The 13,992-nt window shown below is 43.8% G+C and overlaps 1 protein-coding gene across 1 annotated transcript in view; it reads right to left on the minus strand.

The window, feature by feature from the left end:
* Positions 1–13,992, minus strand: part of SORD (sorbitol dehydrogenase) — a 41,603-nt gene that overhangs the window by 21,070 nt on the left and 6,541 nt on the right. The window contains exons 2-3 of the mRNA XM_066342415.1: positions 6,714–6,747; positions 1,717–1,881 (exon numbers count right to left, since the gene is read on the minus strand). Of these exons, the coding sequence (XP_066198512.1) occupies positions 1,717–1,881; positions 6,714–6,747 (199 nt within the window). The remainder of the gene's footprint in view (positions 1–1,716; positions 1,882–6,713; positions 6,748–13,992) is intronic.

The following is a 13,992-nucleotide window of genomic DNA, read 5'->3' on the forward strand; positions in this document are numbered from 1 at the left end:
AGATTTATCAACAACCCAGATTATGTAGCTCCCACCGCTATAATTTATTATTCTGTTCCTCTTAACTGGAATATTAGCTTCTGATCTCTCTAGTAGCTCAAATACAAAACCTTTCTCAAGTCTCCACAGGCTGGGCATCCCAATGGTTCTGAGAACTTGCTCTAGGGTCAGAAAGACTAAGTCAGGCTAGCTCTAAGACTAACTAGTGTGTGACCCTGAACAATCAGCACACTTCACTTTCTTTATCCATTCATGAGGAAAATACCTGTTTCAAGAATGAAGTAATTTTATGTGTAAATATTTAACATGGAGACTAACAATAGTAAACCAACAAATGTTATCTGCCTTCTTCTTATTATTATAATTATTAAATGTCTAGCTCAAAGACCTATTAACTTCATGGACCTTTTTTACACACCTCTGTCCATGACAGACACCCTTCCTTTGAACTTCTAGAGCCTATTGTTTACTGATTTCACCCTATGGTCTTGTTCTCTAATTGTTGGTATTTATATAGTCCTGATGTCTGGTCTCCCCAACTAGATAGGAGCATCCAAGGATCTTATCCTCTCCATTTCCTATATCCTGCAAAGTACCTGGCCGGATAGCTCACTTGGTCAGAGCATCATCCTGTAACAGAGAGGTTGCAGGTTTGATCCCAGATCAGGGCACATACAGGAACAGATTGATGTTCCTGTTTCTCTCTCTCCCCTCCTTCCTCTCTATCTAAATCAATAAAACAAACAAACAAAAAAGCACCTGGCATAGGCTGAATCCATTGTCAATGCCGACTAAGCACCTATTATAACTTAAATTTAGAGAACCCTGCTCTTTCTTATGACATATATTAATATTTATAGATCCCATTTCACAAGTAAAAACCAATCAGTAGCTCTTGGAAGCTCTAAACCCTGCATAACCTCCAGGGCTTTCTTGACTTTACTGATAATGGAGCACCTGACTTAACATTCAAATGAGACACATGCCTAGCTTCTTCAGAGCTGGTCAATCCCTCCCCATGTAACTGGACTCGGGGAGCCTTCTAACTAACACAGGATGGCACCTCCTACCAACCTCCTTCTTCCTCCAAATAATCTGATGTCATCCACAGGTTGTGTAGTGGCCTCATCAGCAAAGGATGATTAAAGTCAATGGCTAGCTATGCGAAGACAGCTTGGATTTAATTCACTGTGTTGGAGAACATATTATGGTCTGCTATAGCTAAGAATTCCTCCCTCTGGGAGAATGAATTAAGCAAGTCTAGAAACATATTGGTGGTTTCTTAGCCATCCAATGAAATCTAAGACTTCATTAAAGGCTCTGGTTCTTAAGTATGTAGAGACAGATTGTAGTTCCTAGGCCTGGAATGTTTCCCATACCCCTTTACCTGGCTTATTTGTTACTTGCCTGCAGGTATTGGCTTAACTGTCTTGTCCTTAGACAAGCCAATTCAAGAGTACAGGGTCTAAGTAGAATACATCAGTTGTACCCTGTACTCTTCTCTGCTGCCCTCAGCAAATTGTAGTTAAGTAACTATCTGTGTCCCAGCTCTGTTTCCCACTGAGGAAGGTTAAGAACCATGCATTTTGGGTCCTAGATTCTCTTGTTGATTGTTGCACACCCAGTGTGTAACAGACAGCCTGGTCCCAAGAAAGCACACACAAACATTGATGTTGAATGAATAAATTGGTCCATTAGCTGAAGGGCTTTGCTGACCTGGTTGCAGGTGCTTTACCAATGATCCCACTTTTACGACTGTTCCTGAAGCTTCATGGCCCAGCACCATTGGCTTTTTCACAACAAAATCCCCAATTCGACCATGCTGCCAATAATGGACATCTGAGCCACAGATTCCAACGGAATGCATCCTCAGCAGCACCTCTGATAAGAGAAAGGAGAAGAGAACAAGTGAGGGAAGGAACCACCCTGAGGCACCCTGACCATTCTCCTCAGGACAAAGGAGAGGGTTTGCTTTCCAAGGCCAGGTACAGAATTTAGACCACAGAAGAAAGGAAGCTAACCAGAGACCCTGACTGAGTCTTGGAAGGCAAGAACACTTTCACAGAGCAAAATAACTGCAAGTAAGAGTTAATTCTATGTGACTGCTTGGCTAGGCTATGGTGCCCAATTGTTTGGTCAATCACTAGATATTGCTGTGAAGGTATTTTTCAAGTGTGATTAAAATTTTAAGATATGGAGCCTGACCAGGTGGTGGTGCAGTGTAGGGAATATCGATCTAGGACACTGAGGACCCAGGTTCGAAACCCCAAGGTTGCTGGCTTGAGCGCGGGCTCACCAACTTGAGTGAAGTATAATAGAAATGACCCCATGGTCACCAGCTTGAAGCCCAAGGTCACTGGCTCGAGCGAGAGGTCACTGGCTCAGCAGGAGGCCCCCAGTCAAGGCACATATGAGAAGTAATCAATGAACAACTAAAGTGACACAACTACAAGTTAATGCTTCTCATCTGTCTCCCTTCCTGTCTGCCTGTTTGTCTCTCTCTTTTTCCCTCACTGAAAAAATATGTATGTTAAACATATATACATATATATAACACACATATAAATATATATTATATAAATTTAACATATATATATATTTAAGATATGGAAACAACCTAAGTAGCCATCAATTGATAAACAGTTAAAGAGAATACAGTATATATACACAACAAAATAATATTCAGCCATAAAATAAGGCATTCTTGCCATTTGTGACAACATTGGATGGACCTTGAAGGCATTATGCTAAGTGAGATAAATCAGACAGAGAAAGACAAATGCCATATGATCTCACTAATATGTAGAATCTCTAAAAGAAAAAAAGAAAAAATCATGTTCAGATACAGAGACTACATTGGTGGCTGCCAGAGGCAGGGGTGGGGATAGATGAAATGGGTGAAGACGGTCAAAAGGCACAAACTTCAAGTTTTAAAGTAAGTCTTGAGGATCTAATGTACAACATGGTGACTATAATTAATAATCCTGTGTTGTATGTATACTTGAAAGTTGCTAAGAAAATAAATCTTAAAAGTTTATCACAAGAAAAAACTGCAACTCTGTGAAGTGATAGATGTTAACTAGACTTATTGTGGTGATCATTTCCCAATATAGACAAATATTGAATCATTATTTTTGTTGTTTTTTTCCATTTTTAAAAATTGTATTGATTTGAGAGAGAGAGAGAGAGAAACATCAATTTATTGTCCCACTATTTATGCCTTCATTGTTTGATTCTTGTTCATGCCCTGACAAGGGATGGAACCCACAACCTTGGTTTATCTGGACAACACTCCAACCCAACTGAGCAACCTGGCCAGGACTGAATCATTATGGTGTACACCTGAAACTAATATTTATATAATGTTGTATGTCAATTATGCCCCAATTTAAAAAAAAAAAAACATTTAAATAATTAGACTTTGAGTAAAGCAGACTGCCCTCCATAATTTGATTAAGCCTTAATCAACCAGATCAACTCCTTAAAAGACAAGACTGAGGTTTCCTGAAGAAGTAGTTCTCCTCAAGACTGTGATATCAACTTTTACCTGAATTTCCAGACTGCTATCAGCCCTACAAATTCCAGACTTGCCAGACCCCACAACAGGTGAGCCAATAACTTAAAATAAAGCTTCCCCTACTCTCTCTATATATGTATAACAAATCTCTCTATATATAAATCTGTATAATAAATCTCTCCCAGTTCTGCTCCTCTGGAGAGCTCTAATAAACTGCATAAGCATGATATTAGTAGGAAGAAATGTATCAATCATATAAGAGAAAAAAAACCTGTTTTTTAGTAGTTAACCTTTCACCAGACAATGAATATGCTATGCCTGATTCTTATCTACTCCTAAAAGGGAGGCTGGCAGAATCTAGGCTTGGCACCACTTTGTGAGTGATCAGGCTGTCTTCATGCCTGTTGTTTTGTTAAAAAGTGCAGTGTTCGTTTAAACTACCCAAATATTTCAACTGGCGTTTCAACCTTCACAGGTTTGAATATAGTGAGATTTGGTGGTATTGTTGTTGTCAGTTTTCCAAGTTTAATATAATGATTCTACTGAGCCCCTTTGCTGAAGTAAGTCCGACAGGATTACTGGCCTTGTCTGACTGAGAAAACCATGTTACAAGTATCTCCCTGAGAAAAACAAAGAGACCCAAAGTTGTGCTAGGCATTCAGTTGTCTTATGCTGTCCTTCCCACAAACCGCGGGAGATTCACCCGGTGTGGCTCTATAGAACTTTCTCCATCTTTGGTTTTGGTGAATAGAGTAAGAAACGGCAGGGTGAATTCTGAGATTCAAGGTAGGGAAGTCATTTGAGTTAGGAAAATCATTTCAGTTTCCTCTCTTGAAGTTACCAATTTGTAGTAAGAGGTTTAAATTCGACTTGCTAGAACTCTTGCTGAAATGTACTATCATTTCCTCTTCCAACTCAAGGACAGGGAGGCAAGAAAGAGAAAGTAGGCCTGACCTGTGGTGGCGCAGTGGATAAAGCGGCAACCTGGAATGCTGAGGTCGCCGGTTCAAAACCCTGGCTTGCCTGGTCAAGGCACATATGGGAGTTGATGCTTCCTGCTCCTCCCTCCCCCTTCTCTCTCTCTCTCTCTCTCTCTCTCTCTCATTCTCTCTCCTCTAAAACTTAATAAAAAGTAAAAAATGCTTAAAAAAAAAAAAGAGAGAAAGTAGAATGCTGCTTCTGGGGAGAAAAGCTTTACCAGAGTGCTTTGAGTCTGAGATAAACCTGGTTTGGCTACCTCTAGAATCAACACCAACCTTTCAGGACAAAGTGAGCTGTCTCTTTCCCTTCTCTAAAAATGATAGCTTGCATCTGTGGTGCAGTGGATAGAGCATCAACCTGGGATACTGAAGTCCCAGGTTCAAAACCCCAATGTCACCAGGTTGGGCATGGAATCATCAACATGATCCCATGGTCGCTAGCTTGCAGCTGAAAGTTGCTGGCTTGAGCAAGAATCATTGGCTCAGCCTGACCAGGCAGTGGTGCAGTGGATAGAGCATCAGACTGGGATGCGGAAGACCCAGGTTTGAGACCCTGAGGTCACCAGCTTGAGTGCGGGCTCATCTGGTTTGAGCAAAAGCTCACCAGCTTGAGCCCAACGTCACTGGCTCAAGCAAGGGGTTACTCGGTCTGCTGAAGGCCCGCGGTCAAGGCACATTTAAAAAAAAAAAAAAAAAAAAAAAAAAAGAATCATTGGCTTAGCTGGAGTCCCCCAGTCAAGGCCCACATGAGAAGTAATCAATGAACAACTGAAGTGCTGCAACTATGAGTTGATGCTTCTCATCTCTCTCCCTTCCTGGCTCTGTCTCTCTTTTTCTCGTTGCTAAAATAAAATAAATAAAAAAATAAAAAATAAAAAAAAAAAGCTTGGGCCATTGGCTGGACAGCTTGGTTGGTAAAGCATCATCCTGATATGCAAATGTTTAAGGTTCAATCCCCAGTCAGGGCACTTAAAGGAAGAGGAAACAATTAGGCCTAAATACATGTTGTTTGCTAAGTACTGATAGAAACAGCTCTTGTTTGTATTTTTATCACTGACCCAATAACCCAACTGGCATTTGAGTAGCAAAGCTCTCTCCAAGGAAGCTACCTTCAATCTGATGTTCACACAGAAACTACAGGTGTGGGGTAAGGCAGATCCCCAACTCCTCATGAACAGAAAGGGGAACTAACTGGCTGGGTGTAAGGTGAGCTATTTGTAAACCCTCTGCCCCTTGCTCCCAGCAGGGTCCTGCAGATCATAAAGTGGGAGTCCAGGGATGGGAGGAATTAGAAAACTGTCAGCAGGGATCTGCCTCGGCTAATAGGGTGGCACAATTTCCTTAGGTACAGGCACCACCCAAGAAATGTATGTGTAACTCAGCCGCCACCTCACAGAGAGAAGCCAGAAAGAGGGGAACAAATGTGGCAGAAACCCTGACCCAGTGTGCACACGCACTTTCTGCACCTGGTTGATTGGGGCAGTGGGGCAGGGTAGGCTCCATGCAGCCAGCTCCTCCCATCCCCACTGGACAGAAGGTCCTGGTCTTCCAGGAATGATGCTCCCTTTCCTAACTAAAACATTAAGTTCTGTAGACTTGCTACTTTTCAAAATTTGAATTTAGTCACCCAAATAATGGCTTATAGTAGATAGAGTAACCTAAGGTCAAAAGAATAATTCTGCATTTGGTCCATAAATTGAAGACACTTTATGACAAAAACTCTTTGGGGCCTGACTTGTGGTGGCGCAGTGGATAAAGCGTCGACCTGGAAATGTTGAGGTCGCCGGTTCGAAACCCTGGGCTTGCCTGGTCAAGGCACATATGGGAGTTGATGCTTCCTGCTCCTCCCCCCTTCTCTCTCTCTCTCTGTCTCTCTCTCCTCTCTCCCTCTCTGTCTCTCTCTCCTCTCTAAAAATGAATAAATAAAAAAAATTTAAAATTAAAATTAAAAAAAACAAACAACTCTTTGGGACAAGCCAGTAATCTTATATGGAAACTGTCTTGTTCTACCACTGTTTCTTCTACTGGACACAGCAGGCTAGTAGAGTCTATCCAGTCATGCTGTGGATAGTGGACTCACTGCAAAGCCTAACAAAAAGCATAGGGTTAAATAGAGGCAGACGTATAAATTGAGCAGAAGAAGGGTGAGGGAGTAGTAATGTACATCTGTCTTCAGGGAAACAAGAAAATAAAAGTTGAGTATCCCAAGGACCTACCATTTGGGCCTGGCTCAGGGATAGGGTAGTTCTCCTAAGGGAGAAAAAAAAAAAGAAAGAAAGAAAAATCATTTAACATGCATATATGGACATTTTCAATTTTTTAAAAATTAAAGTGGAGTTTCATTTAAATATTTCTTCTTAGAATTACCAAAGGCTCAGGCTGTACTGTTGCTGGGTGGATGCGTGAGGGGCTACACTGAGTAGTGCTGTTCTCACCCCATTCAATGGGGTCCTTTGCCCAGGACTTAGGAAAAAAGTATGCTATGTACATTCCCCAGACAGAAAGGATGATTGGGCTGCTTCCCTAGATCTGCCTTCCCTATCAGATCCTTCTCTCCTGAAAACACATTGTTAAAAACACACTTGTTTGGCCCTGGCCGGTTGGCTCAGCGGTAGAGCGTCGGCCTGACGTGCGGGGGACCCGGGTTCAATTCCCGGCCAGGGCACATAGGAGAGGCGCCCATTTGCTTCCCCACCCCCCCTCCTTCCTCTCTGTCTCTCTCTTCCCCTCCCGCAGCCGGGGCTGCATTGGAGCAAAGATGGCCCAGGCGCTGGGGATGGCTCCTTGGCCTCTGCCCCAGGTGCTGGAGTGGCTCTGGTTGCGGCAGAGCAACGCCCGGGAGGGGCAGAGCATCGCCCCCTGGTGGGCAGAGCGTGGCCCCTGGTGGGCGTGCCGGGTGGATCCCGGTCAGGCGCATGCGGGAGTCTGTCTGACTGTCTCTCCCCGTTTCCAGTTTCAGAAAAATACAAAAAAAAAAAAAAAAAAAAAGACAAAAAAACACACTTGTTTGGTCTGGCAAACTTGCACAGGGAAAGGTGTTTCTAGCAGCTGCATGAGAGCAGCTCCACCGGTTGTAGTGTGAGGCTGCTCTTTTTCCTGTACAGCAGGGCACACACCCTCACTGGTCCCCCCTTTCAAAACATCCCATGTGGAATTTTAGAGGCCCCCTGAGAACACATGGCCTGTATTTTGAACTCTCACAGGTTAAAACAGCAATCTGAGTTATTCCAGTGTTCATAGCTATAAGTATTTTCCTTCAGTGCCAACGGGCTAGGAAATTCTTGGTGATGAGCGTGAGTGGCCAAATCCAAGTATTTATTGTATTAATTCTTTGAAGGCAGCCTAGAAGAAGGGATAGAAATGTTCATAGCACCATCTATGTGCCAGACAGTGTTCTGAAATTTACACACAACATGGTACATGCCAAGTTTGCATGAGAAACCTGAGGCTGGCAAGTTTAATAACTTGGTCAAGATCATGCTGCCAGAGAGTAGATAAATTACAGCTAAACCCAGGTGTGTCTGATACCCAAACCTACCTCAGTGCATTACACTGCACCCCCAACGTGGAATGTTACTTTTCTACTTCAGGGGTTGTGCAAGGAGCCATCAATTGGCTGATGAGAAGGTCGAAGCTGGGCCCCATGCAGAACACTCTGGGAGGAGACACTACCCAAAACTAGCTTCCTTCTGAAAGCCTCCCCAAGATGCTTTTATAGGCAAAAGCAGACAACACTGGGCCTATTTCACTAATAAGATATTAACCTTGCCTTCAATCTCTTCAGAATCAGGTACAGTGCTCTGTCCCAAATCTGATGGACTTATTATACTGGTTAAATATCCATTTTCCATAATAGTGTTTCCATGGAAGGTCTGAAGTTCTCGCTCATCTCGGATAACCAGCCCTTTTTGTTGAAGTAGCTCAATGCTAATTTGAGCTCCTTGTCTCCATGAAACAATGCCCAAAGTGATCATGCTGATGCTGACCAACTTCTTTGTGTCAGGTCCTGTGCTAAGTGCTGTCCATGCTTCACCTCCATTAACCCTCACAACAGCCTGTGTGCTACCCTCTATTAGAATCCCATTTGGCATACAAGACTGAGAACGGTGAGATTTAGCAAACTGCCCATGGTAAATCTAAGGTTGTAAATGGCGGAGCTGCACTCAAAGCAACTGACCTGGGCAGACAGACTGGGCTCCAGGCAGATTTTCATCTCTTAATAGTTTAAACTTGCTACTTCTAGAAGGAAGAAAAGGAAGGAGGGAGGGAGGGAGGGAGGGAGGGAGGAAGGAAGGAAGGAAGGAAGGAAGGAAGGAAGGAAGGAAGGAAGGAAGGAAGGAAGGAAGGAAGGAAGGAGAGAAGGGGATAGGAAATCTACTTAGAAAAGGAAGACCCAGGTACTTGCTTTAGTAGCACATATAGTAGAAATGGGCAACTCGGATAGCCATCACTGAAATCTTTTTCAAAGAAATTTCTGGTCCCAGATCTGACATTATACATCAGGGACTGCTGTGTAGTTATGTTTCTGTTAGATTGAGTGAAAAAAAAAATTTTTTATTTTTTTATTTTTATTTATTTATTTATTTATTTTTTTCATTTTTCTGAAGCTGGAAACGGGGAGAGACAGTCAGACAGACTCCCGCATGCGCCCGACCGGGATCCACCCGGCACGCCCACCAGGGGGCGATGCTCTGCCCATCCTGGGCGTCGCCATATTGCGACCAGAGCCACTCTAGCGCCTGGGGCAGAGGCCACAGAGCCATCCCCAGCGCCCGGGCCATCTTTGCTCCAATGGAGCCTTGGCTGCGGGAGGGGAAGAGAGAGACAGAGAGGAAAGTGCAGCGGAGGGGTGGAGAAGCAAATGGGCGCTTCTCCTGTGTGCCCTGGCCGGGAATCGAACCCGGGTCCTCTGCACGCTAGGCCGACGCTCTACCGCTGAGCCAAAAAAAAAATTTTTTTAATTAAGAGGAGGACAGATAGACAGACTCCCATATGCGCTCCCAACTGGGATGCACCTGGCAACCCCTATCTGGGACGCTTGATCCAATCGAGCCATTGGCTGCAAGAGGGGAAGAGAGACAAAGGAGAGAGGGAGGGGGGAGAAGCATATGGTCACTTCTCATGTGTGCCCATAACCAAGGATTGAACTGGGAACATCTGCACACCAGGCCGACACTCTATCTACTAACTGAGTGAAATGTTAAACTGTAGGTTAAAACAGGCCTTTATTGGCCCTGGCCGGTTGGCTCAGTGGTAGAGCGTTGGCCTGGCGTGCGGGAGTCCCAGGTTCAATTCCCAGCCAGGGCACACAGGAGAAGCGCCCATCTGCTTCTCCACCCCTCCTCCTTTCTTTCCTCTCTGTCTCTCTCTTCCCCTCCCGCAGCCGAGGCTCCATTGGAGCAAAAGATGGCCCAGGCACTGAGGATGGCTCCATGGCCTCTGCCTCAGGTGCTAGAATGGCTCTGGTTGTGAATGGCTCTGGTTGTGGCAGAGCAACGCCCCAGATGGGCAGAGAATCGCCCCTGGTGGGCATGCCGGGTGGATCCCGGTTGGGCGCATGCGGGAGTCTGTCTAACTGCCTCCCCGTTTCCAACTTCAGAAAAATACAAAAAAAAAACCCCCCACACACACACAAAAATAGGCCTTTATTTTATACATGGACTAGCAACCCACCCTGCCCCCTAAAGGCGCTAGTAGACAACTTCCCAGGCATTGAGAGAATTCCAGAGCATACTCTTCAGAGCTTGCCTCCAACCAGGCCAGGTCTGAACACTCCATTTGAGGGTGGAGAGGGGATAAGAGTCCAGCTCACAACTGTTAGGCACATGTATTTACTACTGTAAATATATGCTGGCGTTAACAGAGTACACCAGCTTTGCCCTTACCACAGAAGCAAGGCTGCAGTGACTTTCCTAGACACTAGAGGGTGCTGTGCCAACAGCCTGGTTTTTCCTTAGTAGCAAAAAATTATACCTCTCCCCATAAACCAACTTTCCTTTTCTGTCCTCTTTCTTACTAACTCTAATCACCCATACAACTCAGCTTGGCTCCCTCCTGACTCCCCTCTCGGCGGGAGACATGCCACCTGAGCACAAGACCATGTTAAGATCAGCTCTTAAGTTTGTAAATATTATCGTAAGCACAGCTGGGGAGCTCATAATGTTTTAGAAAGTTATCACAGCATAGTTTAAAAAAACCTTGCGTTTTGTTCATGGTTCCTTGATTTTTGTTGGTGATGTTGGCTACAGTCCTGTTTACTTAGTCACCTTTTGTGTCTAAAATTTCGGCGGTGATATTCTTTCATTTATCTTATTTCTCATTTATCGAAGTTTCTTAGCTTCTCTGAGATATAGAACGTTCACTTTTATCCCCACAGTCCAATCTGGCATATTCAAGGTTTTCTAAATAGCACTTCTCATCTGAGAATGATAAGTGATAGGGAGATTAAGAAGAGTTGAGTGATTGTTCTTTATTGTAGTTATCACATTTCCCCATGGAAAAGATGTACCCTTTACCAAAAAAGTTGGGATCAAAAAACTGGATGCGTCTTATACAGTGATTGTAGATTTTTTTTTTTTTTTTTATTCATTTTTAGAGAGGAGAGAGAAACAGAGAGAGAGAAGGGGGAGGAGCTGGAAGCATCAACTCCCATATGTGCCTTGACCAGGCAAGCCCAGGGTTTCGAACCGGCGACCTCAGCATTTCCAGGTCGACGCTTTATCCACTGCGCCACCACAGGTCAGGCTGTAGATTTTTTTTTACTTGCATTTCCTGCTTTTTCATGCTTGTCTTTGCGCTATTTTGCAGTTGTTACTGGTATATTACAGTAGGTTATGTTTTGCCACGCTCTGCCCTGAAATGGCTCAGAAAAGATTTTTTTACAGTGCTGAATTCAAGTTAAAAGTGATCCAGTTTGCAAAACTGAATGGAAATCGTGCTGCTGAATGTAAGTTCGGTCCTCCTCCAACTGAGAAATCAATCCGAGACTGGCTACAGGAAGAAGAAATCCTACTGAAAATGCCATGGCAGAAGAAGGCCATGAGAGGCAAGCCAGCAAAATGGCCTGATTTAGAGAGGGAATTGAAGATATGGATTGAAGAGCAAAGGACAATTGGAATTCCTGCATCCACAAAAATGGTTCAGCACAAGGCAAGAAGAATTGTTGATGAAAAAGAAGTTACTGATTTTAAAGGAGGATACAATTGGTGCTTCAGGTTCATGAAACAGGATGGACTAAACATGTGTACACACATCAGACGCTAGCCCAAAAGATGCCTGGAAGCTATGAGCAGAAGGCCCTTGAATTTCATCGTTTTGCCATTCAATGTCAGAAGACACATCAGTTTGAGTTGAGACAGATTGCAAATATGGACAAAGTTTCCCTTCAATATTATGTCCTAAGTAACAGAACTGTTGATAAGAAGGGGGCGAAAACTGTAACTGTGAAGACAAGTGGACATGAAAAGAGCCATTATACACTTGTTCTAGCTTATTGTGCCGATGGAACCAAGCTGCCTCTTATGCTGATTTTCAAATGCAAAACAATGCCAACAGAAGATATTCCTCAAGGAGTGATTGTTCACATTCATGACAAGGGTTGGATGAGTCAGAATGGGATGAAGATCTGGTTTGAGAAAGTTTGGAGAAGGAGACCAGGTGGGCTCTCTTATGCAAACCGGCCCTATTGGTGCTTGACCAGTTCAGGGCACACATAACAAAAAACACAAAAAAGATTGCTGCAGAGCAGAAAACAAAACTTGCTGTCATACCTGGAGGCTTGACATCTCAGCTCCAACCACTTGATGTCAGCATTAACAAACCCTTCAAAGCTACCATGAGAGACAAATGGAACCAATGGATGAAGTCTTCTGGGGACAATTTGACACCAGCAGGAAGAGTGAAGAAATGAACTATAGGAGTTTGTACCTGGGTGAGAAGATCCTGGGATAATATCAAGATTGAGATCGTTGTCAAGTCATTTAATAAGTGTGGTATTTCAAATGCCATAAATGGAACTGAGGACGAGGCAATATATGAAAACAGTGATTCGTCATCAGACACAGATGAGGACAAGCAAATGGATGGGAGTTTTGACAGTGATGAGGAATTGTATGAATTTTATGATGACTAAAACTTGAGTTCAATAACTTAGTGTAATACATTTTTTTTTCAAATTTTGGGCCCCAAAATTAAGGTATGTCTTATACATAGGGAATACGGTATGTCAGTTTCCTAGCATTTTTCCGTAAGTCAAATAGTCCATATATACATACGGTCCATTCTATCTCTTAGAGGTCTTTCCCCTCCCCCATCCCCAACCCTGATTAAATCATGAAAATACTTCAGGGAGTACCTTGGGAACATGGAATCATTTCAGGTGTCTCTAGCATCCTAAATGTTACCTTGCCTTTTCTAAATGCATTTTCTCAAATTAGCCTACACAGATTTCTAAGTATATCTTAAGGGTCCTCTTTCCCCAATTTCCACCTGCACATCTGAGTTCATGCCCTCAGTACATCTTACCTGGGTTGTAGCACTGGTCTCAACATGTGAAATCAGGGGAAGGTGGCTTTTCCCTCCTCTAGCCAACCTGAGTGATGCAGTGGTGAACGCAGAGCCTAGAATTGCCTGTTCATGTACAAACCCAGGTTCTCTTCCACCTGCTGCATGGCCTCAGGGTAATTACATAACCTCTTGATGCCCTCGATTTCCTCCTCTGTTTAATGAAGATAATCATAAAAGAGAGTACCCGACTCAGAGTAAATAAGTTAGCTTTTATTACAAAATAAAGAAAACCAAAGTTCTTTTTCTTTAACTAACTCACAGTATGGTTGAGCCAGCTCTGGACAACCTTGTCCTTTTCCTTTTGAAAGGGTAGTTTTCATTTTTTGGAGAAAAGTGTATTTCCCTTGTTTCCATGTCAATATTAGGAGAATTTGACTGCTCCTTTAAAGGCTGGAATATGAAAGAATGTAAAGCGGGATTCCAGCAATGTCTGGGGCTTCAGTCTATCAATTGTAGATAGAGTATAAAAGCCATACCCCCTGCCTTAAAGTGAGGGGCAGCAGGCAGGCCACCGAGGTGATCATCGATGTGCCAGGTCCTCAAAGCCCACCTTTTCCAACTCGCCAGGTCTGCTGTCAACCAGTTGGCTGGCTGACCTGCATGTGTAAGGAAAGCAGAGCAGGACACCTTAGTTTTGCTCCCCTCTCCCTCCTCAATTTTGCCTCCCTGGAGAGCCCGAAGGGTGTTTTGAGGGTGGGAGGAAAATCCAAAGGTTTCCCAGTCAGGCATTTTTTCGTGAGAGGCTTTGTTCTTGGCATTGGTCCTGGCAAACAAGGTCAAAATAGAAGGGTCGGACACTCTCCCAAAGTCCACTCAGCTGGCCTCCAGCCCAGGCTCTCAGTGTCCTAGAATCCAAGCCTCCTGAATTCTCAACCCACCCTGCACTCACTCGCTGACCTCCGGGGAACTGTTTCACCACTGGATGATCCC

Source organism: Saccopteryx leptura, chromosome 6, assembly GCF_036850995.1.
Source record: "Saccopteryx leptura isolate mSacLep1 chromosome 6, mSacLep1_pri_phased_curated, whole genome shotgun sequence".
Lineage (NCBI taxonomy): Eukaryota > Metazoa > Chordata > Mammalia > Chiroptera > Emballonuridae > Saccopteryx > Saccopteryx leptura.